Source organism: Antrostomus carolinensis, unplaced genomic scaffold (genome assembly GCF_000700745.2).
Source record: "Antrostomus carolinensis isolate BGI_N321 unplaced genomic scaffold, ASM70074v2 scaffold20619, whole genome shotgun sequence".
Taxonomy (NCBI): Eukaryota; Metazoa; Chordata; class Aves; order Caprimulgiformes; family Caprimulgidae; genus Antrostomus; species Antrostomus carolinensis.
Genome location: NW_010338102.1, coordinates 1,327 through 22,623, shown reverse-complemented (window position 1 = coordinate 22,623; position 21,297 = coordinate 1,327). Strand labels below are relative to the sequence as shown.

The following is a 21,297-nucleotide window of genomic DNA, read 5'->3' as shown; positions in this document are numbered from 1 at the left end:
CCCTGGCCCCAGCGGCACAGGGGACAGGGAATGGGGGTTCAGTCAGTTCACCTCTGCCACTCTTCCCGGCATGGAAGTCCAGGAACAAGATGTTCCAAAGCGAGCTTCCCATGGAGTCATGGACCTCTTCAGGCTCTGCTCCTGGCTCCAGCATGGGGACGTCCATGGGCTGCAGACTCACCCCCCACTCTGGGGGTCCACACCTGCTCTGGCAGCGAGCAACTCTCAGGGTTGCAATTCTGGTCACAATTCCAATCACACTTGCCCTCAGGCTCAACTTCTCTGCTCCAGGCTCAGGTTTTCTGCTCCAGCGTGGAGTCCTCCATGGCCTACATGTGAGTCTCTGCTCTGCTGTTGAATCTCCATGGGCTGCAGGGGACTTCCTTTGTCTTCTACTCCATGCAGTTGAACTGGGTGTGGGTCTCCGTCTTTTTCTCTGCCAATAAAACTCTCTCTCTGTCTTCTGTCCTTTGTTTAGACTGATGGTCGTCTTTTGTTAGGTCAGCAGTCTCTCCTCCAGGTACCACACCTTCTTCTTTTCAGGACAGGCCTTCCCCTCACAAATATGGATTTGCAGAGGCGTTTCTCTAGTGCTTGTTGTTCACAGCCTGGGCTGGGGGAGGTCTCCATCTTGGAGCCAGGGGAGCTTTTTGCTCTCACAAGGTTGCCTTACCCCACTACCAAAAAAAAAAAAAAAAAAGGCTCCTTCCCACCCCCAACCCAACACAGCATTCTTTTTTCATAATGTCAGAATTTGATTTTGATGAAACTCTGAACCCAGTAAACCAAATGAAAGGCTGGAACTACGTAAGAGTGCTTGGAGGTGTAATTACTTCCCTTAGTTTAGGGCATCTTAGAATCTCTCTGCCTTTCTAGTTTTTACTGTACTGAGAAGAAAAAAAGATATATTTTTTTTTAAAGAGAAAAAAAATCAAAAAGAAAAGGTCAGATGGGATCTAGAAGGGATCTTCTGCCAATTGAGAGGGACTCAGTACATTAACTGTGACCCAGGTCCTGGTACTAACTTGGTCACAAACATATTTAAATTCTAAGAATGACTGTTTGCATGGTTTTGGCCTGGGACAGCTAGCACTCTCCCAGATTATTTCAGGTCACAGTTTGTGAATTAGTGTTTGTTAGTGATCATTCCAAATAACGGGTGTGACTTCAGACATGGTCCTTTGGAACTTGAGTTTTAGTATAGATATAACTAGACTGAGAAAATATACCTGAGAAGGAGTCCTGGCTATGTTCAGTTTCTTAGGGTAAATGTAGCTGTGCATTGCTAAATGCTAGTCTTAATATGGAATGGGTAGAAGCGAAGTTGGTTTACCTTAATGCATGTGAGAAACTCTAGTTAAAGTTTTTCTAAGTAACAGTGAAAAAGTCAGATTTACTGTGAGATATAGATGTGAGAAGTATTTTTTCTTTTTAATATGCATACAATCGTTTTTTTTCTATTTTTGGTCCCTTAGACTTCTCATTTTTGAAGTATGCTTTTGTAAACCAAAATGTGCCATTCAAAAGGAATCTCTTCAAATACATGAACAAAATTGAAACCTTTCCCCCCCACCCCAACAGTCTTTGAAGCATGGGAACATATTCAAGACAGCATTTCATCCTAGTGTCCAGACAAAAACAAAGCAGTTGGAACTCCGCTTTTTCCCTCCTCCTCCATCACCCACCCCAAATATTGTAAAATATTTGGGGGTTTAATGAGGAATGTGTCGTCAGCTCTGGAGAAGCATTGAAGAGAACAAAATAGGTGGATGTTTATTTTCCTTTGTACATCCTCATGAAGGATACCCCATCAAAGTTGTGACAGACATCTATAGAAACAATATTCAAACATGGTGTCCAAATCCACTAGCCAGAATCACTAGGTAGCTTTACGTCTACAAAAGCACAAATATCTTCAGTGGCTATAGCAGCAAACGGAGGTTTTGGTTTATTCATGAGTCTAAAATCTACAAGCATTCCTATTCCACAGGAAGGTATTCACTGATCTGATACCGAGTATTTCAAATTTTTGAGTGTTGCTGTTTTAGTGAGTCACAATATTCCTTGTAGCATTCTCTTAATGCACTGCCAGCTTCTATAGTCAACTAATGTAGGGATGAATTCAAGTTGGTTTTATTACTCTTTTTAAACTTTGCTGCATTTAATACAATTTTCAAAATGATAGGTACTCTGACAGGCATTGACACTTTCCTAATTGTCCTCATTTAGAATGCCTGCTTGACAATTGCAGCAGCAAAATAACTTTTTTTATTCCCATAGACAGAAAGTTTTCCATTGCCTAATTTTCATTTGGGATATGCCTGCCAAGTTTTATTTAATTCACTTCAACTATACTTCATCTGTTCTATTATAACTTTAACAAATGACCATTAGATGGACTATGGAAGAGAGCTCCTTTCCCAAGTGTTTCTCTCCTTCCCTTTTCGGGACCTTTTTTATGGCAGTAAGTTGCAGCAGCAATCAGGTCGCACACAGTGCGGTAGGTACCGGTTCATTCGAGACAGCGTTGCCTTTCAAGCAAAGGGGCTTTCTGAGATTCTGTGTGTTGAAAAACTAGATGTTTGTTTTTGTCTCCTCAACAAGGAGACCAAGTTGAAAATAATGGATTTTTAGCAACTGATATAGCGAGTGTGATAGATCCTTATTTTGCTCTGTTGTCATTTGATTTGTGTGAACAATGATAAATTCCTTTTGTGCCTCCTAAGTAAGTCTGTGTATTCATTAATAGCACAGGTGAATGAAATTTACCAGCATCACAATATGACAAGCGATTGGATTTCAGCTAAGACAAAGGAATCTGTATCTTCCGAGTTGTTTGAATGGTAGGATAAGGTCAGGTATTACTTTAGTGAGGTAAATCAAATCCTAGTGTTGCTTTATTGGATCAACAATGCTGTACTTGTTTACACCAAGAACCCTTGGTTATCCTACTATCCTATCTTGGCTGCTTGCCTGAAGTAAATGTGGAGGGAAAAATAAAAACAAAACAGATGTATGTGCACTGTTTTTCCTCTAATACTTTCTTGGCCAACGCATATGAGCTCAAGGACTTCCTGAAGCTGATAAGGTTTGTCTGTTTAGTGACCCGTAATGGATCTCTCTTCCAAATACTTGTCAGATATCCTTGACCCCATGTAAATTTTTAGCATCCACATAATTTTTTTGGCAAATCATCCTGTGTATCGGCCATCTGTTCTGTGAAAAGCCGCATCTTTTTTCTGTCTTTTGAATCTGGCTCCTACTGGCTTTGTTTGGTGGTGCCTAGCCCTTGTATTTTAAAAAATGATGAACAGTCCTGCCCTCTTCAGGCCACTCTGGAAATATGATAAGTTTGTCTTTCGTCCAGATGAGTTATAGTTTTCACATTTGTTAATTATGTGGAAGTTATCCCTTCTCTATTTTGGAATGGTTTAAACTGTTGACTTTTGTGTAGTAAAATCCTAAATTCTTTATGTACTGTTTATACTGGAGTTTTATATGCTTTCACTGGTGGGATGATGCATCTCGATGTAAAATAGAGGTATTTACTGTTCATAGTATTTTGTTTTGGATACTGATATTTTATATCTAAAATCTTTTGTAAAATGTTTGTTTGACCTTTCTGGGAGGCAGGAAATTTGTGTATGTCCTAATGCATCATTTAGTACTTTTAAAACACTACTTAAAGCTCCAAAGAGTATCTTAAGAGTCAAGATAACAGTAACATTTGACGTGGCAGGACTGCCCCACATTTTTTATAGTATCATCTGGAAAAATTATGACATAAATGCACATGCACTTTCTAGCTGCACGTGTCCAGTGTTACTAAAAGAAGTGACCTTCACCAGTTATCCTACCTTATGCTTTACTGTAGATCAGTATTTATTTCAATAACTTTCTTCTTTCTCATTTTAATGTGTGATGTGGTATTGCAGTTTTCAAATAAACTTTAAAATAATATTGGATTTTTTAACAACAATTCCGAATCTCTTTCATTAACTATATGGATCTATATAAATACATTCTACACTTGTCCTTCTTATGCACTATCTAGCATCCTGCATCTGTTAAGTCATAGAGTTCTGAACTTTTTCTTGTATTAGTGACTATTCTATGTTGTTTATAAAAAATGAATTAGCGTTTCATATTCCTGTCTCATTGTTTTATCCATTAGTCTATTCCTCTGCCGGAATATAAATAAGTACATTATTTTCTTGGTGCTTACTAGGAAACATCATACTAAGCATAAGTCAATTCACTAGTCTACTTAAAAATAAATCTAAAAAACCCCAAAAGTAGAACTGTATACATCTTAAACAAAAAAATGCAAACATGTGTAATATGATAGTGTGTTCTTTAAGACTTTCTAACACTTATGTTTCCAGGGTTACCTTGAAGAATTGGTACGACTCAGAGAAAAGCAGCTATCTGAATCTGTCTCACAGAATAAACTGCTGTTACAAAGAATTGAAGATATGGATCTAGCCCATAAAATGGAGAAAGAACAGCTGGAATATATCATTGTGGAACTGCAAGACCAGTTGTAAGTTAGCATAATGGAGAAATGTTGTTGGACCAGTATTACTTAATTTATTTAACTTATTTGCCTACATAATACAAAGAACTTCTGGTCCTTTGGAAATAAGTTAAACTTCTTAAAGAAATGAGTGTATTTTAACTTCTTTTTTTCCTGACAAGTCTTTTATTCAGAAATGGCTCCCCTGAAAACTGCAGTAGTGTAAGACATAATAGAATAATTCTGAGATTTTTTTAGATTTGAAATAGCTTACACTAAACTTGCTTAAACTTTTAACACATTTTTATAAAATGTGATTTATATTTTATTACTTTCAGCTTTAAGACTACCCTTAAAAAAATATTGGAAGCAGTTCCCTTTTGAACACCGTTTTTTAAAATGTTAGACAAGAGAAGATAAAGAAATATTTATTTTCCTTGCATAGATTCTATTTTATTTGCATGGGGCTCAGACACAGTGGTATTTCATCTGGTAGTCCTCAAAATATTCAAACTGATGAAATAGTTTGCTACTTACCCTTTCTTAAATGCAAAGCAAAATCTAAAACAAGAGGAAAAGGCTTATTTTTTTGATAGCATATGTGACTTCCTAATATGATAAATATTTGAGTATCTTCCCAGCCCTGTCAGTTGGGCAGAGAGGTCCGTCCTTTTGCAGAGACACTCCCTGGTTATGTTTAAAGACCCAGATAGGTGGAAGATTTGCTGTGTGGTGATAAATTGCTACAGGACTGCTATAGTATACATCTGAAGTAATTGCATATTCTGTTCTGTTCATCACAAATACAAGATAAATTATTTTACCTTATATCTGGAGTAATCTGTATGTGTCTGAACCCTGAAGTAGAATGGAAGTCATCTGTGGCCTTTGAAACAATCCAGAATGCAGAGAATATAAAGATGGCTTATGTTTTACAGAGATATCACCTGGAAGGGTCTTTTCTGTGCAGTAAAAAGTACTTTCAGCTTGTAAACAAAGCTTGCTTCCATCCCACCCCACCCCGCCCCATCTTGTGATAGATCGTTTTATTGCCAGGGCTTGAAACAGATTTTATTAAAATCCTCAGGAATGCAGCATTTGCATTTTATTTATGCAAGTTTCAGAGTTGAGGAAGAAAAAAGTTGTTTTTCTCAGTCTTTTTTTTTTTCTTTTTCTGATTGCCTATAAGCTTTTGAGAGATACCTGTTCTTTAGTTCTTTTCTGAACTTACTGATATAACTAATGATTCATTATATACTTCTTTGGCTTCCCAGATTATTTGAAGGGGAGGAGGGTTGGGGAAGAGATGTGAGCTCATTTAAATCCACTCTGATACTTGGAAATTTTGTACATTCAGACCTGCTGTGAATTTTTAGCTGAGCTATATTCAATCACACTGTTCTAAAGATCTCAGTCTTTGGGGTTTGATTTTGATTGCTGGCTTTCTCATGTAAAGGCTCAAATTGTGGAGCAGTTGCTGTGTTGTATTTTGGCAGTGTGTTCTTTTATAGCTGTTTATGAGACACTGCAGTCAGGAGCCTGGACTACACTAGATACTTGGAGAGAGAGGGGTATAATTTTGCATTGTTGTTGCTGTGAGTGTAGCATGCCTCTCAGATGAAGTCTTAAAGTGTGTTAGGAACTTGTAGTTCCTTACTGGGGAGAGGAAAGGGAAGAAACATTCCTAGCAGGTTTCTGATGATGAATACCACTCATAATTAATGTCTTGTAATCATTGTTTCATACTTGGTTTTTTCCTTCCCTTTTTTTTTTATTTTTAAATTCTGACCAAGGGTGACCTGGCAGCAGAATATGTTGTATCACTAATGTATCTGTAATGAGGCAGGAGTTTTGGCCAATTGCTTTTTATGTTACAGCCATTTTAGAATGGTGTCCATGTAATTCCAAATCTTAGTGTTTTGCTCCCCTACCGTTAGTAGCATTCTGAAGTAATGAATGTATGCTGTAATCTTTTTTAATTCTTTACCAGCAGTTAAGAGCAAGTTTGGGATTGTAATTCTGTACGAGGCATATCACATTACTGTTTGTAAAACACTTTGAGATCTGATTTAGGATCATTTGCTGTGTAATGGAAAGTATTATAAATAAACATTCTATATTTTCTTTTTAATGATGCTTTTTCTATTCCACTGGTTGTTGGTGTTAAGGTAGAAAGTTCTACCACTTCAAATTTCTGTTGAGTAATTATTTGTTGATGTTTCCAAAATGATGACTCACAGGCATGCAAGTCAAAATGTTTTACATGTATTCTCAATGGATTTGGGCAGAATCTGAGTCTTTGTCTAGGTCTGCCTCCTCAAAAAAAAAAGTAGGGATGGGGAATAGAAGTCTGACTTTCTTGTCAGTATAGATTGTTATTGTTGCTGACTTGGAATCCAGATAACACTAGTGATCAACAAGGCCTTCAGGTTATAAATTAGATTACCTACAGAAAAACTTTTCCATATTCACATTTAATAAGGCAATTTGCTGTTAAGCATGGAATAAATATGGAGATGGGAGACTGGAGAAACTGGAAGTAATTTTTGTTTTACAACTGGTATGCAAAACTTAATGTTCTTCAATTTTCAGTATTCTTAACTGTCTCACATGCTTAAAATATCCAACCTACAATGAACAACACAGTTTTCAATTTAGTTAAAAGTCATTTCATAGACCTCATTAATACCAATATCTGGAAAATAATGAAGCTGAGAAATTATCAAATTAGTTATTCACAAAAAAGAGACATTTTTTTGTGTCTCTCAGTTTAACTGGATTTCTTAGTAATATACCCACCGATCGGGGATGGGATGTCTCACTTTGCTGGCAGGTGTCTGATGGCAAATCAAGTTAGAAAAGTGAAACTGCACCAGACCACTTGATCATCAGTCAGACACATGTAACCTAATGCACAGCTGATCGAGAAGAAGGTTCAGGCTAGATATTAGGAAGCATTTCTGTACCGAGAGGGTGGTCAAACACTGGAACAGACTTTCTAGAGATGGTTGATGCCCCAAGCCTGTCAGTGTTTAAGAGGCATTTGGACAATGCCCTTAATAATACGCTTTAACTTTTGATCAGCCCTGAAGTGGTCAGGCAGTTGGACTAGATGATCATTTTAGTTCCTTCCAACTGGAACTATTCTGTTCTATTCTAAGAACAGCTTGCTCTTTTACCCAACTTTCTGCCTGTCCAGATGAAGTGATTGCCTAGTGATAAGTGTCAACTGTAATAACAATGAGGCATATTCTGTCTTTCATTTGCTCTCTTCATAAGTGTTTGCTGTCATTGGGATATGTTTTTGCCTGGGACTTACTGAAGTTGAACTTTAAACAACAGTGCTTTGGCTCCACTCTTCTATAGAAATAGTGTATTTTTACAGGGAGGGTGGGGCAGTTCTTAAGGCCTTAAAGTGCTTAAAAATAACAGCTCACAGGAGGACAGCCAAGAGAAGCCTGTGATCCATGGCATGTCTAACTGAAGAAAACAGTTTGAATTCCATAGCATTCAAAATACGATGGGAGAGGGATCCTAAATCATTAAGGAACTACATCCTGGAGTATTCAAAACTCACAGAGGCAGCCGTTTCTTCTTCCTCTAAGATCCTGCAAAGAAGTGTTGAATGTCATTTGGAGCATAGAAACATTTGATTGCGCACCACATCAGTAAAAAGATTCTGAGCACACCCCACTAATATAGGTATATTTATTTATAAATTGTATACATGTACTACTGTACTAATATATTATGTACATAATGAATCATACACAAAAACAGAAATTAAAAAGGATGAGAAAAAGATGAAATAAGCCCTATTTTAATTTTTTTTCATTTATTAACAGTACAAAAAATATTTTCTTCCCCAAAGGATTGTCTTATGCACCCCACTTTGGACACCACTACCTTGAAGGACTAGTTATCTCAGTCACAGAAATGACTAGGCAAAATCCGGAACTATTTGCCACAACATCCTTGCATTACAACTCTTTATCTCAGCTTAAACAGGCTTTTTTTTTTTTTTTTCCTTAGGCTGATTTTTTCTTTTGGCTTACACACTACTTGTGTCTGAGGCAAAGTGCTGATCTTTGTCACTTTAAACTTCAGATTCGGCATCTGAAATTGGTATTTATATATGTTAAGTATTGATGTATGATTATAAGAGAGATTCCATCAATTTCCAGAGTAGTGACTCATCTTCTGCATGGTGACGCACTGATGTTATAAAAGCTAATCAATTTAACAAAAAATATTTTAAAATAAAGTAATAAGGAAAAAGGAAAGCATTGTATACAAACATAAAAAAACTCTCAGAGTGCTTTAAATCTTTTTTTTTCTTTTGCTGTGATTTTTGTTGAAATGACAATAGCGATTTGGTAATGTTTACCAACGTGGGTTTTCTCCTAAGGTATTTTTCAGATTCTCAAGCTGGTGTGCCTATTGTAAGATGATACAGCTCCTTTATCCCAACTGGTGCAACATTTTATTTTTTTTTTATTTTATCACCTGTATTGAAAATTTATTTTTTAGATTCAGGGGCTATGCTATATTTTATACTGCTCTGTTTTTTATCTCCCCCTGCTGTTTCTTCCTCTATCCCTGTCCTGTTCTGATGTTTTGTGGAGAGAAGTCAAGAAAATTCTTTTGTGTTTCGAATTCTGTCTTTGTTTATGGCACAAGTAAGACTCAAATTGTAGGGACACTCACACCTTACATTGTATTAAGCTTGTCTGTATAATTAAAAAATGTTTTTGTATGCTTTAGCAAATATTAAAGCTACATTTATTTAATTTGTTTGGCTGTACTTCAGAATTGGTCAGTCTTTTCAAGGCCTAAACAGCGCTTTTACTCCATTCTGAATATTCTGATACAACTGTCTGACAGATCCAGCAATACTGCAGTTCCTATCTGGATAGTACAAATGTCTCTGTAAAGGCAGGAAATGACAGTTGAATTGCAACCCTGAGAGACTCTTTGCGTCAGTGACACTCTTTAATTACAGTAAATGTTCTGTGTATGTTTCACTCTCCAGCTGTACACAGCCTGTCTGTCACTTAGGCTTCACTATTTTCCAGGCGATGAGGGTTGGAGTACCCTCTCCACACTCCTATTTTTCTCTATGTTAGCACTGCATTGATCTCGGGTTAATGCATCTTGCCTTTTGGAGGAGTCCTACAGGTCATTCTCAGCAGCACCTGAACACAAGAGTTCTGTAAGAGCAGCGTGCCAGAGTAAATTCATACATGAGTAAGTCCAGGCAAAATGAGCTTCTCTGTTTCAAATACACCATGTCATACCAGATCTGTTATGGAGTACCTGAAGGAAAATTTACAGTATTCTTTGCAGCAAAGAATGATCGTGCCCCATTTGGTTAAAAATCTTGCTTATGAAAATAGTATCTGTGCTTTTCCTTGTTTTGTCAAGATTCTGTTTGTAAATGCTCTAGAGCCTTCAGAGTGCTGCCACAAATTCTTAGCCCAAGAGCAGGCAGGAGAGAGTCACAGATGAAGGCACAAAGTTGTAGGGGATGTAGGCCATAACTCTGCTGTAAGGGACAAAGCAGAGAAAAACTTGTCCAAGGATCAGAAGCAGAATGGTCTGAGCAAAGGCTTTGGAATTTAGCCTGTGTTTTGTGTCTCCTTGTGAGTAAAACTTTAAATGTGGGTTGCCTGGCTTTGTAATCCTCCATCAAAAACTAAACCATCTAGTGAAATAGGAAAGCTGGATCACTTTTTTAGCACTCTTACCTTCATTTTCAGATAGTTCCCTTGTAAGACTTTTTTTTTTTTTTTTTTTTTTAAAGAAACTGAATTCCTCAACTGCATAAGTACAGTAAATCCAATTTGTTGTAACTGCTTTATTTTCTCACTGAAAGGAACTGGAAGATTAAAATTTAATGTTTGATCTTCTTGACGAATTTCTTTCCTAGAATGTCAAAACTGAGAATGCTAATCCTTCTTTCCTTTTAAAGCTTTTGTGGATCCTTGCTATCAAACCATAATCCACATTAGCCATGCTTTTATTTGTAATGCTTCCTGTATGTCCTCTGTCTCCCTCAAGTTTTCACCAGCAGTTTTAAATCCTTAGTATTGCAGTCTGGTCTGTTTTCAGCTACTTCTTTTCTCAATTTGTCTGTACTTTTTAAAAACAAACAAACAAACAAAACAATGTAGAAAAAATATTGCATATCTTGACAGATGTTAAAACTGTTTTGTTTATGCAGTGTTTTGGATTCTGGTTTTGTGGAATTCTTTCTTTTGAAGTTTGCTCCAATATTGTACGCTTGTTCTGATTTACAGAAGTGTGGATAGACAGCAAGAAGGAAAGTTATGTTTTCAGTGAGATAGAAATGGGTGAAGATGTAGGAGTTTCATTTTTGCTTAAACTAGAAACAGTCCAACTGGGTGTAGTACCTGGACAGTCAGACTCCTGCAATTCGGAGTGGAGCACACAGAGTGAAGCACAGCAAAGAAATGGGCAGAATTAAAGAAAATTGCAGCGAAGCCTCTGACATGATGGAGAACACACTGTTCTTAGAATCCAGAGGGCTTACATGTGTTTGTGGCACAGCAGGAAGCCAAAAGTTCCTGGATTGGGAGCAGCCTGAAGAAAAGGACTTACTCTGCGAGATGCAGTAGATAGGGACGGATTTTATTTTAAACCATCGTATTTTAATATCTCATTCTGAACTTTTAAGAAAGGAATTTAAAAGGTTTATATTAAAATAAACCTTAAATTTAAAAAATGTTAAAAGCTTTTGAAGTTATTGGTGTCTTCATGGACAAGATGTGTCACTATATTTACAGCAAAATGCTGGCTGACTCCAAAGTGAAAAATATACTTATATTTGTAAGGAGTTTCTCCTCTCTGCTCTCTCTTCCCCCTCCACTCCCCCCCACCCTTAATGTGTTAGAGAATCATTAGGACTTTCCTTTGACCATTTTGCATACTTAATGACATTAGCGTGGCAATGTGTCCCGTTCTCTCAGTCTCCTCTAATGTGTAATACTAAAATCTGGTTTTATGTTGGCATCCTTTCTCTTCTCTCCCATAGCTACACTTCTGTGGATAAAGGCATTGCGTAAAAGTAGCAAGCGAGAAGGCTTTAAGTTACCTGGACATTAACACTTCATGCATTCAGAATTCCAGAATTTTTATACAATAAGTTTGGGAGCAAGGGGAAGTAAGGCATTTCAAAATAATAATGAGAAGTACTGAATCTTTGAGGTTCTCAGTGCAATGCAGTTGCAAATGATGTGCATTCCCAGTAGGAAAGCATATTGTATGGATCATGGAGTTTCCTCCTCTGTTAATATTACCTGAACTTACCTGAACTGTGACAGAAAAAGAATACTTGCTTTGACATAGTAATGCTAAAGGGCCTACAGAACAAACATCAGTGTTTTCCTCTTTTAATCCTCAAAGAGAATTATCTCGTATCCAGAACAGGTGAACCTGAGGCTTTGATTTCATAAAGGGGTTTCAATAACTTGATACTCACTGCAAATGGAGGCGATAGAGAACAGCAGCTAAAAAATAGGGTAAGTCAATCATGGTGCATAATCATTAGCTCCTGGAATACAATAAAAGAGCCTAAATTTGATCTCTTTGTGCTTTACCCATTTAGATAAATAAACTTACATCATCGTTTGCTTCTGAGAGTCTATTTTTTTTGCTTCATTTCTTAACCCTCATATTAATTTACTGTAGATTTGCTTCTGTATTCTGGAAGATACTGATGGGAAAAGCTAGAATTTGATAGTGCTTATACATAAATGAGAAAAGTTGAGCAAAAGTTATTTTTACATTCTTTTGATATGTTTATGCACGTTACATGAAGTGCAATACCAAACTAAATGGACTTTAAATGACAAATAGTAAAATTCTAACCAATTTCTGTGAGGGTGGAAGAATAGTGCCAGGTTAGAATAGTGAGGCTAGTTCTGTATTTGCAGAGATATTACTTCATTGATTTACTGTAGCAATCTCTCTAAGATTCTTTAGATGAAATAAATTGATATTTAAATTACCTTAAATTTCAGTTTTATTTGGCTATATTTATCAGTTTAAATAAATCAGATTGAGAATTAAGCTTCATCCAGTAAAAAGGAATAGAAAAATCCATTTTATACTCTCAAAACAAATTGAAATTTTTCTCTGAAATACAGATAGTTTGACCAAAATAAAAGTGAGTTAGAGGTCAGTGTGCATACACACACAGTTACTTTTTTTTTTTTTTTTTAAATTATGGATGGTGTTTGTAAATTTAGGATATGACTTGTTTTTCTTTCTTTTAAATACAATTTTAAGGCTACAACTTTGTGTCTTGGGTTTTTTCAATGTTTTGTTAAAATAAAACACGATTTAAATTATTTCTGCAAAGGCTTAAAATAGAAAAAGTGAAACATCTAAAGTTATAACCAAGAAAATAAAGTGTAGTGTGTTACCTGATTTCTTGAGCAAGAAGCTTTTATTAGCTGGATAGCAAAAGGTTGAGATTTAGATTGGTCCTTTCTCTGTTTGTCATATTCTTATGCAACCGCTTAACATAATAAAAATTTCAGTATTGTAATTCAGATTACACTTGGCAAAGATTTTTATTTATCACCTGTTTTTCCTTCCCTTTTCTCCATTACTACTATTCTTTTCTCTGTGTGTGGTTTTTCGTTTGGAGTTTTTTTTCCCCTCTCTCTCTGCTTGGATTGGATTTTTGTCCTGCATTTTTTCATTCTGCTGTTGCCTTAGACTTTGAAGCTCTGTTTTATTGTTTGCATAGTTTGGTAGTTGTATTAATTCCAATTCAGCTACCAGGAAGAACTTAGGTTACTCATGGCTTCCTGCTTTAATTTTTTTCCTTTTTCATTTTTTTTAAACCAACAAAAAAACTCAACAAAAAACCCACAACATGGTCTTCTATCCTTCAAGCAAAGTTAACATATTGTAATCTGTTTTGATCCATTCTGGATGTCTGTATTCTGAAATAAAATCTCCACCATAATTGGACTAGAACTCAAGAGTCAAGCTGCTGGTATTTCTGCCAATATAAGTTTATCCAAGTTACTCCAAAGGTCAAGGAGATCAAAGGGTGTATAAAACTGATGACAGTAATTTTATTACTAGAGGATGTATTTCAAGATCTCTAGAAAATGATAAAGGAGGACTAAAGAGATTGCTGAAGAAGCTTCAAGGGAATCTGTTCTGTGGCACAACTAGTACCGTTGTTATGACACATGAAGATGTGTTGGCCAGTCGGAAGGAGTAAGAAAATGTGGTATGGTAGGACATACCTGCTTTTTTTCACTGCAGCGGCTGCCATTAGAAAGTCTGCTGGGATCTAACTGCTCTGGCATCTAATTTGGGGAATACTGTGTGTGTGCACAGGGCACAAACCTGAGAGGTGATATATTGCAGCATCAAAATCTACTGGTAAGTAATTCATTTTTGTACCTGCTGATCTAATTTCTCAAAGTCCAATGACATACCAGTCCAGTCAGCTCACTGTATTGCTAAAGTACTGACCCTTTGAGAGTTCCCTTTTATTTTAGAGTTGCTCTTACAGATTTTAGTTATATTCATGTATGCTATCAATTTGAGTTTGCATTCCATATTTCCTGTCCTAAATAAAGGTTTTTAAAGCTTGTTCTTTCTTATTCAAATGTTTTGGGGTTTTTTTTAAGCTTTTATTTTCATTTTTACTTTTCACTACTCAGGTAGTACTTGAACTGGAGCACTCATCTGATATAATTCCCTTTCTTAGGGAATTAGTCTGTTTGGTTTATTTCCTGTCTTCATCTGCTGGTAGGAGGGCAAATTGCCAACTGGACTGGCATTTTCTGGATTTGGAGAAATTAAACTTGCAGGTAAGAAGTTACTGGTTTTTCATAGGTATAATGGGAAACAGAACTGACTTTTTGTTTATTAAACAAAAATTGTATGTAAATGGACTTTCAGAATATGTTTCCTATGGTATGAATCTGGATGTCATCCAGGGGAAACTGGAAAGCCAATCTATCTGAGAAGTTTTATGTGGTTACCAAGATAAGGCTTTTCTATATTAGGCTGGACTAAATTTGAGTTGAATTTTTATTTATTTATTTATTTTTAAATTCCCAGAGATAATATAGTTACAGTATAGTAAGTGACCAAAGATAATCACCTTTTTAATATAATTTTTGTTTTGCATGCAGGAACCCCACGTACTGATTGTGTTTTGTCCCCATCGCCCACTATGAATGAGTGAATCAAGTCAGGTCACACTTTAAGATCCAGAACTCTTAGATGTCTTAATTCAGAGGAGTATTTTCTTATCCTTTTGAGAGGTAGCTGATCTGCCAAAAGCAATGCTAGTGCAAACAGAACTGTTTGTGGGGTTACCTTATGAATTAAATTTTAAAAAACAAAACAAGCAAACAAAAAAAAAAACCAACAGAAAATACACCCAAAAGCTTCTTTAAATTTTTTTTTTTAAATTGACCATTTTGATGATCCATTTTCAGAGTGGCTCCTACGTGATTGTACCAGGAAAACTGAAAGAGCAGCATACTGTGGAGCAGGGATGGAAATGAGCAGTAATTTGTCAATTGCATTTTATTATTGTATGTGTACCATACATAATTATATTCTGCTTGTGCTTAATAAATTATCTTAAAATAATAAATTATGACATAAACATCCCAAATAAAATAATGAAGGTTGAGGTAATTAGCAAGTAAATATTCTGCAGAGTACCTGACAAAAACAGGGCCAGTGAACACTAATGGAGAAGGATGTTTATCGGAAGACTTTGCTAATCTCACTTTTCCTTCTTAAATACACAATTAAAGGGCTGAAAGTCAAAAGCACAGAGACATTTCTGGGAATAGCTGTACAAACTCGATGTTAATACTCTGGCTGTTGCTGTTATTCTTGAACAAAAGGAAGTAAATTTACAGACCTGGAGGGAGCGTATGTATCTGCACTGTAAGTGCAGACACTTATTCCTAACTTGGGAGTATGTTAGTGTTGATTAGTTAATGAATCATCAGTATTCTTTTGTAGTAGGCAGGAATTCATTAACAGGATATTTTTACTGAACACTTTTCTTTGTTTTCTAAGAGGAGCTTAATTTAAATAGCGGTTCCTGATGTAGAGAACAAAAAATATCAATGTGAGCCAAATATTTGTTAGTTTTTAACAACGTATTCTGGTATCAAGATGTTGTTCTCCTCTCTTTTGCTGCTTGCTTTTCCTAGCAAGTTATTAGCTGTAGTAGTATTTTGAATTTGTATGGAGTTTTTCTTTTTTAAGACATTAAAAAAAAAACAAACTAAACCATGACTTAAATGTCATAACTTCAACAATGTATCCTGGGCTAACATGGTGAGACTGTGTATATTCTACTTCTCTACTTCTACATGTGCATTATGGAAAAATCTATGCTGTGAAGTAATACAAAGCATATTTGATAATTTTAAAGCAATTTTTTGAAAATACGTTCTGTCTCCAGCATTACCAGTGCCTCTCTCCTGTAATAAATCTCAAGAAGCATTTTGCTGGGTTTGCCTCACCATTTCTCAGTATGAAAATAGCAATTCAGCAATTACTTCCAAAGGAATGAGAAATATTCTCTCTCTGCCTGCTATCTCTTCAGTATTTCTTGATTTTTTTGTTATCTTTTTCAGAACTTTAAACATGATATGAAGAAACCTTATAAAATGTTGGGGTGAGGAGTGCTCAGGTCACAGATGCTGAGAGGAGGAGACAACCAAGAATTTTTTCATGCCTAGATTAGGTGATATATCATAAATCAGTTTAAGCCCCCTGCTCTCATAATAAATTCTTACATATTCTCCCTACTCTCCACAAAGCTTTCTGCACTCTGCAGTCTCACTGTGTTAGTCCAGGATACCCGGTTCAGCCACATCTCACACACTGCCTTTCTTTCATTCAAAAAAATAATCATATAGTCCCTTACTAAGATCCACTATATATTATCCGTATAACAACTATCTTCCCGAGGTTATTACATTTAGAAGCCATTGTTTTTAACTTCTTTTTGGCTTCAAAGTTTTCTATTTCCAGTCTGAAGAAAAAGAGTTAACAGCTTATTGTATATGCTTGTCTGCTTGTTTTCAATTGTATTTACTTCTTTTTTTTCACTTGTCTCTGTAGTGAACAATTTTGTCTCTCTTACTTTTCTTCTTCCCTTTTTGGAATGTCCTTGCTTTTCCTCCTGTATTAAATGGTTTAACGTATTGTCTACAAACCCTATCTTGCATCATCCTTAAATTATCTCAGCTACAAAACCAATAGAACAATATTTTACTGAATTTTATTTTAAAATAGAACTGCATATTTGTGATCTTCAATGTTATTCTTATGACATATTATGGATTTTGTTCCATATAAGTTATGAGATAATGTCCTTCAGAAAATCTAGGCTTTGAGCCTTGGTCTACAGATGTTCAGGTCATTCTGGTTTTCAGCTGATGTTTCTCACCAGTGGTTTGTTCTTGGGAAAGAGAAGCAATGGAATAAAATCTGTTTGTACATAGGCCATTCCAGTTCAGTATGTTTTACTTCAGACCACCATTTTATACAGAAGCTTATATATTACATTACTTTTATGTGAACTTTTGATAACACTTTTGAAATACTTCCCAGTCAAGGCCAAAAGAGTTCAGTAGTTACTTTTTTTTAATGTCTGTGTAAATAACAGAAAATACTAATTTTACATTTTATTCTTAAATATTTTGTGAAACTTGTAAATTTCACAAATATCCTTATGTCATTTGTATCTCTCCACCAGTTCTCCATTTCTCACTTTTAATCTATTAAGACTATTCTAAATTTTTCTGTGAAAGCTTCTATATACCAAACTTATTTTTGCTATACTAGCAGATAAATAAGTTTCAATAGTAATATGCTTCTTCCAGTTGAACAGCTTGACAGTAAACATAGAGGAAAGCTCATAATCTTCATTGTACTTATCGTGACAATTAAGAAAAGTCCTACTTCAAACCCTGCAGTATTGCAGCCTAGAGTTGGACGATAGTTGAATAACAGTGTTTGCATTCTGAGGAATGAGTGCTACTGTAGAAAGTCAATCTGCCTTGGATAAAATAAATTGTTGTCTTTTGAGAGCTTGTAGCTGCTAGAAAGAGGTCCTCTTGTCTGACCAAGAGCAGGAGAGGACTCAATAATCTTGAGCAGCATTTTTTCACATTGAGTGTTTTGAAATTTGTATGCTTTTTTTCATTAAGACTTGATCATATTGTCTTCCTTTTTAACTCCTTTCTACAGTAAACACTTTTGTCTCTTTTTCTTTTCCTTTTTCCTTTTTTGAATATTTGTACCAGGATCATACTTGCCTCATGGTAATTAAAGAGTTTGAGGATGCTGTATGCTGTGTAGACGTGGCACTTTGGGACATGGTTTAGTGGTGGATTTGGCAGTGCCAAGTAGGTTGAGAGTTGGACTCAATGATCTTGAGTATCTTTTCCAACCTAAATGATTCTATAATTCTATTATTCTGTGCAGTTTAATACTTTGACTCTTAAAATACATTAATATGCATAAATTGATACTGCCTTTCTTTATCTTGAAAGAATTGCTGTTTGCAAGCAGTGCCTTCAATAAGTCTTGGCTGCAGTGGAATCTCATGATACTTTAAAAATGTCTGCAAGAAAGCAAACAGCTAAATTACAAGGCTGAAAAAATAGGTGGTAATTACCAACACCTGCTGTGAATATTTGTCTGACTTCCTATTGTCTATACTATTATTTCATATATATACTGAATACTGTGTTTGGACTGATTGTATATATTCAAAATTATTTTTTATGTATTTTTAAAGATACAAAATAAAAGCATAAAAGTTTTAAGAGGAGAATAGTTACTTCTATATCCTACTTGATGTCTGGTTTTCTTCCTGAGCATGGTGGAATGGTTTAAGTAGTGATCTACTGGAACTGGCTTTAAATGTTGTTATGCTAAAATGCCCGGAGCAGTTTGGCCAGGCTTTGTTTCAGAATTTCTTTGTCCACACAAAGGGTGAAATTTCAGGTTACTATAGCATAAAGATTTGTGAAAAAAGCCTCATTATAGAAACCTATATAAAATGCCAAAATTTCAGTATTAGCAACTTGTCTGTAGGTGTGTGGTTTTGTTGTCTTTGCTCAGCATGTTTATTTACTAAGAACACTTACAACTTATCACCACACAACTCACCATTGCTGAGTTGTGTGGTGATAACATTCAGGAGCTGTCCAAATGGGAATTTACACATATGTGTTATATGTGTATGAATTTGCATTTAGTTACTGTGTGCATAGTGATGTAGTGCAACTGCCTAACCTCACAAGAACTTGCTAGGTCAGTGTTTCAGTTTCCTCAAATAACAAGCCTTTAACAGACCTGTTTAATGCGCCATGAACCCCACGGGATTAGGGGAATGACATGGGGAAGTGAATAACATACAAGATACTTGAAATTACTGAGGTTATTTGGGTTATCAAAGTGGTTATTCCTATAAAACCCTTAGAGAGGAGGATGAGGGGGGAGATCCCCAGGTAGAAAAGTTGATTGGTTACTTGCACAAACACTGGGGCAATTTGTCAACTTGACAGAAATTTCTTGAAAGTAGTTTTGTTCACTGTGGTGCTTCACCACCTTTTCTTGCAAAATAGCTGTGCATCTGTCTCCTCTCTCAAACTCAGCTACTAAGAATTCCTCACTGAACTTGCTATTGTCTTACCTTGTTTTGTGTGAAATTTTGACTCTGGGTGGTGTTATGTGCCCTTACCGAGGTTCATGTTTAAACAGCTCAGATACCACCAGAATAAAAACTGCATTGTAAACATAGACATGTTGACAGTGTTGTGTGTTAATTCACATAAATGTATATGCACCATGAATAGTTATTTAACATGCTATGCAGTTTGGCATTTCGGATAACAGCGTGGCATTTGGCTTTGAACTCTCAAGTACGTTCAGTATGGCAATATGTAACATTAGCTATTTGCTTTAGGCCACAGGTAGTCAAACATTGTAAAGCAGCATTTTACTATTGGCTAGTATTTCGTGGATTGGAGGATTTGTGGGTTAACAAGCAATATTGCTTTTGTTTCTATAGTTATTCTACAGCAGTGTAAGGGTAGGTTGGATGTTGCCTTGTACTACTGGAAAAAGGCTGATCTTGTGTTGGAGTCTGGAGAGCCATGTACTTTCCTTCCTTACTTCTGTACAATTTTGGGCAGATGATTTCCAATAGTGGCATATTAGCTTCCTCATTTCCAGAATTTTAGAAAACTGATCTGCTTCATGAGAATATGAGTCAAAACTAATGCGAACATGTAAGGTACTCAGTTAACACATTGTCTGTAATTCAAAAACATAAATTACTAGAAACTGTAAGGTAGTAGAAAAGAGAGTAACTGTGTTACATGTTACCTGGAAGCATATAATGGAATTAACATGTCTGGTTTTTAGTTCATTCTGTAAAAGTATTGGGGAAGGGGGAAGGAGAATGCGTTCAAGCTGGGGGAAAAAAAAAAAAAAAATAAAAATTGGAGGGTGGAAAGAACATCACATTCCCATAGTTGGGTTGCAAAATAGTTGGCCTGTTAATTACTATTGTGCTCACAGAAAGAATCTAGAATGCAGTTGTTTTTTACTGCTTTTGCAGAAAGATTCTAATTTCATCATTTTTCTATTCCTAAATACTTCTCAATAGGTTCCTAAGTTGCTTCCCCTAGAAAAAATGAACAGTTTAAGATGCTTTATGACAATTGCAATCTGTTAGTCATTCGAAGTAGAACATCAGCTTGGTCAGGACTATTTGTCCTATGGTTTTTCTTTCTGTACCTTAAGGAACTGCATTTAATAGACCGAGATTTGCTGCTTTTTGTATTCACAGAACTGTGCTAAAGAATAATGACTTGAGATCAAGACAAGAATTAACTACTCACCTCACCAATCAGTGGCCTTCCCCAGGAGCTCTGGATGTCAATGCTGTTGCCTTGGACACTCTACTCTATAGAAAGCACAATCAACAATGGGATGAGTAAGTTGAGTATTTTGATTAATCTTTAGAGGAACAGGGAAACTCAGAATTTCCCTTAGCATACTCTGAAATGGATCCTGTTGGAATTACCTGTTACAATGTACAAGGATCAGCTAGCAGAAAAAATCAGTTTCTCTTACTTACCATAACAATTTATTTCCTTTGGATTATTTTTTAATTTTTTTTTTTTTTTTTTTAAAAAGGAAATCATTGCTTCAGGAAAAAACTGTTTGAGGAAAAAAAAATAGTAGAGTGTTTAAGGCAAGAAACATTAACTGCCTAGGGGTTTTTTAGAAAAAAAATTTAAGGAAATTTGAAGATACCTAGTTAGATCTCTAAATGTATTACTATTAAATATTGCTTGCTTTGCAGGAAAAGTTTTCAAAGTCTGGACCAACTTTCAGCAGAAGTTAGTCTTTCTCAATCCTCTCTGGATCCAGGTCACTCACAGGATGGGAAGCAGGATGGAATGAACTTGTTAAATGAAGGTAGAGAGCCAGTCTAGTGGCTTCATTTTATTTTGTTCTTTATAGTTCTGATCTTCAGTCCCTGAGAGATTACTTTTCCAGCGTGAACAAAATATGCATTGAACAGCATATTTTGTCATTGTTATGCAAATTGTTTCAGTTTCCCTAAGGACTATACTTATCAAATAAGTTTGGATTTATAAAGATGCCCACCCTCCCTGCCATAATTATGACTTTGTGCTGGATTTAAAGCTAAGCTTCAAATATGTTGC

The 21,297-nt window shown here is 35.8% G+C and overlaps 1 protein-coding gene across 1 annotated transcript in view; it reads left to right on the top strand.

Annotated features, from left to right (window-relative positions):
• The window catches only part of RUNDC3B (RUN domain containing 3B), a 38,835-nt gene extending 17,772 nt beyond the window's left edge, over window positions 1-21,063 (top strand). Inside the window, exons 9-11 of the mRNA XM_029086854.1 lie at window positions 4,386-4,543; window positions 20,412-20,558; window positions 20,931-21,063. Coding sequence (XP_028942687.1) covers window positions 4,386-4,543; window positions 20,412-20,558; window positions 20,931-21,063 — 438 coding nt within the window. The remainder of the gene's footprint in view (window positions 1-4,385; window positions 4,544-20,411; window positions 20,559-20,930) is intronic.
• Window positions 21,064-21,297: the final 234 nt, after the last annotated feature.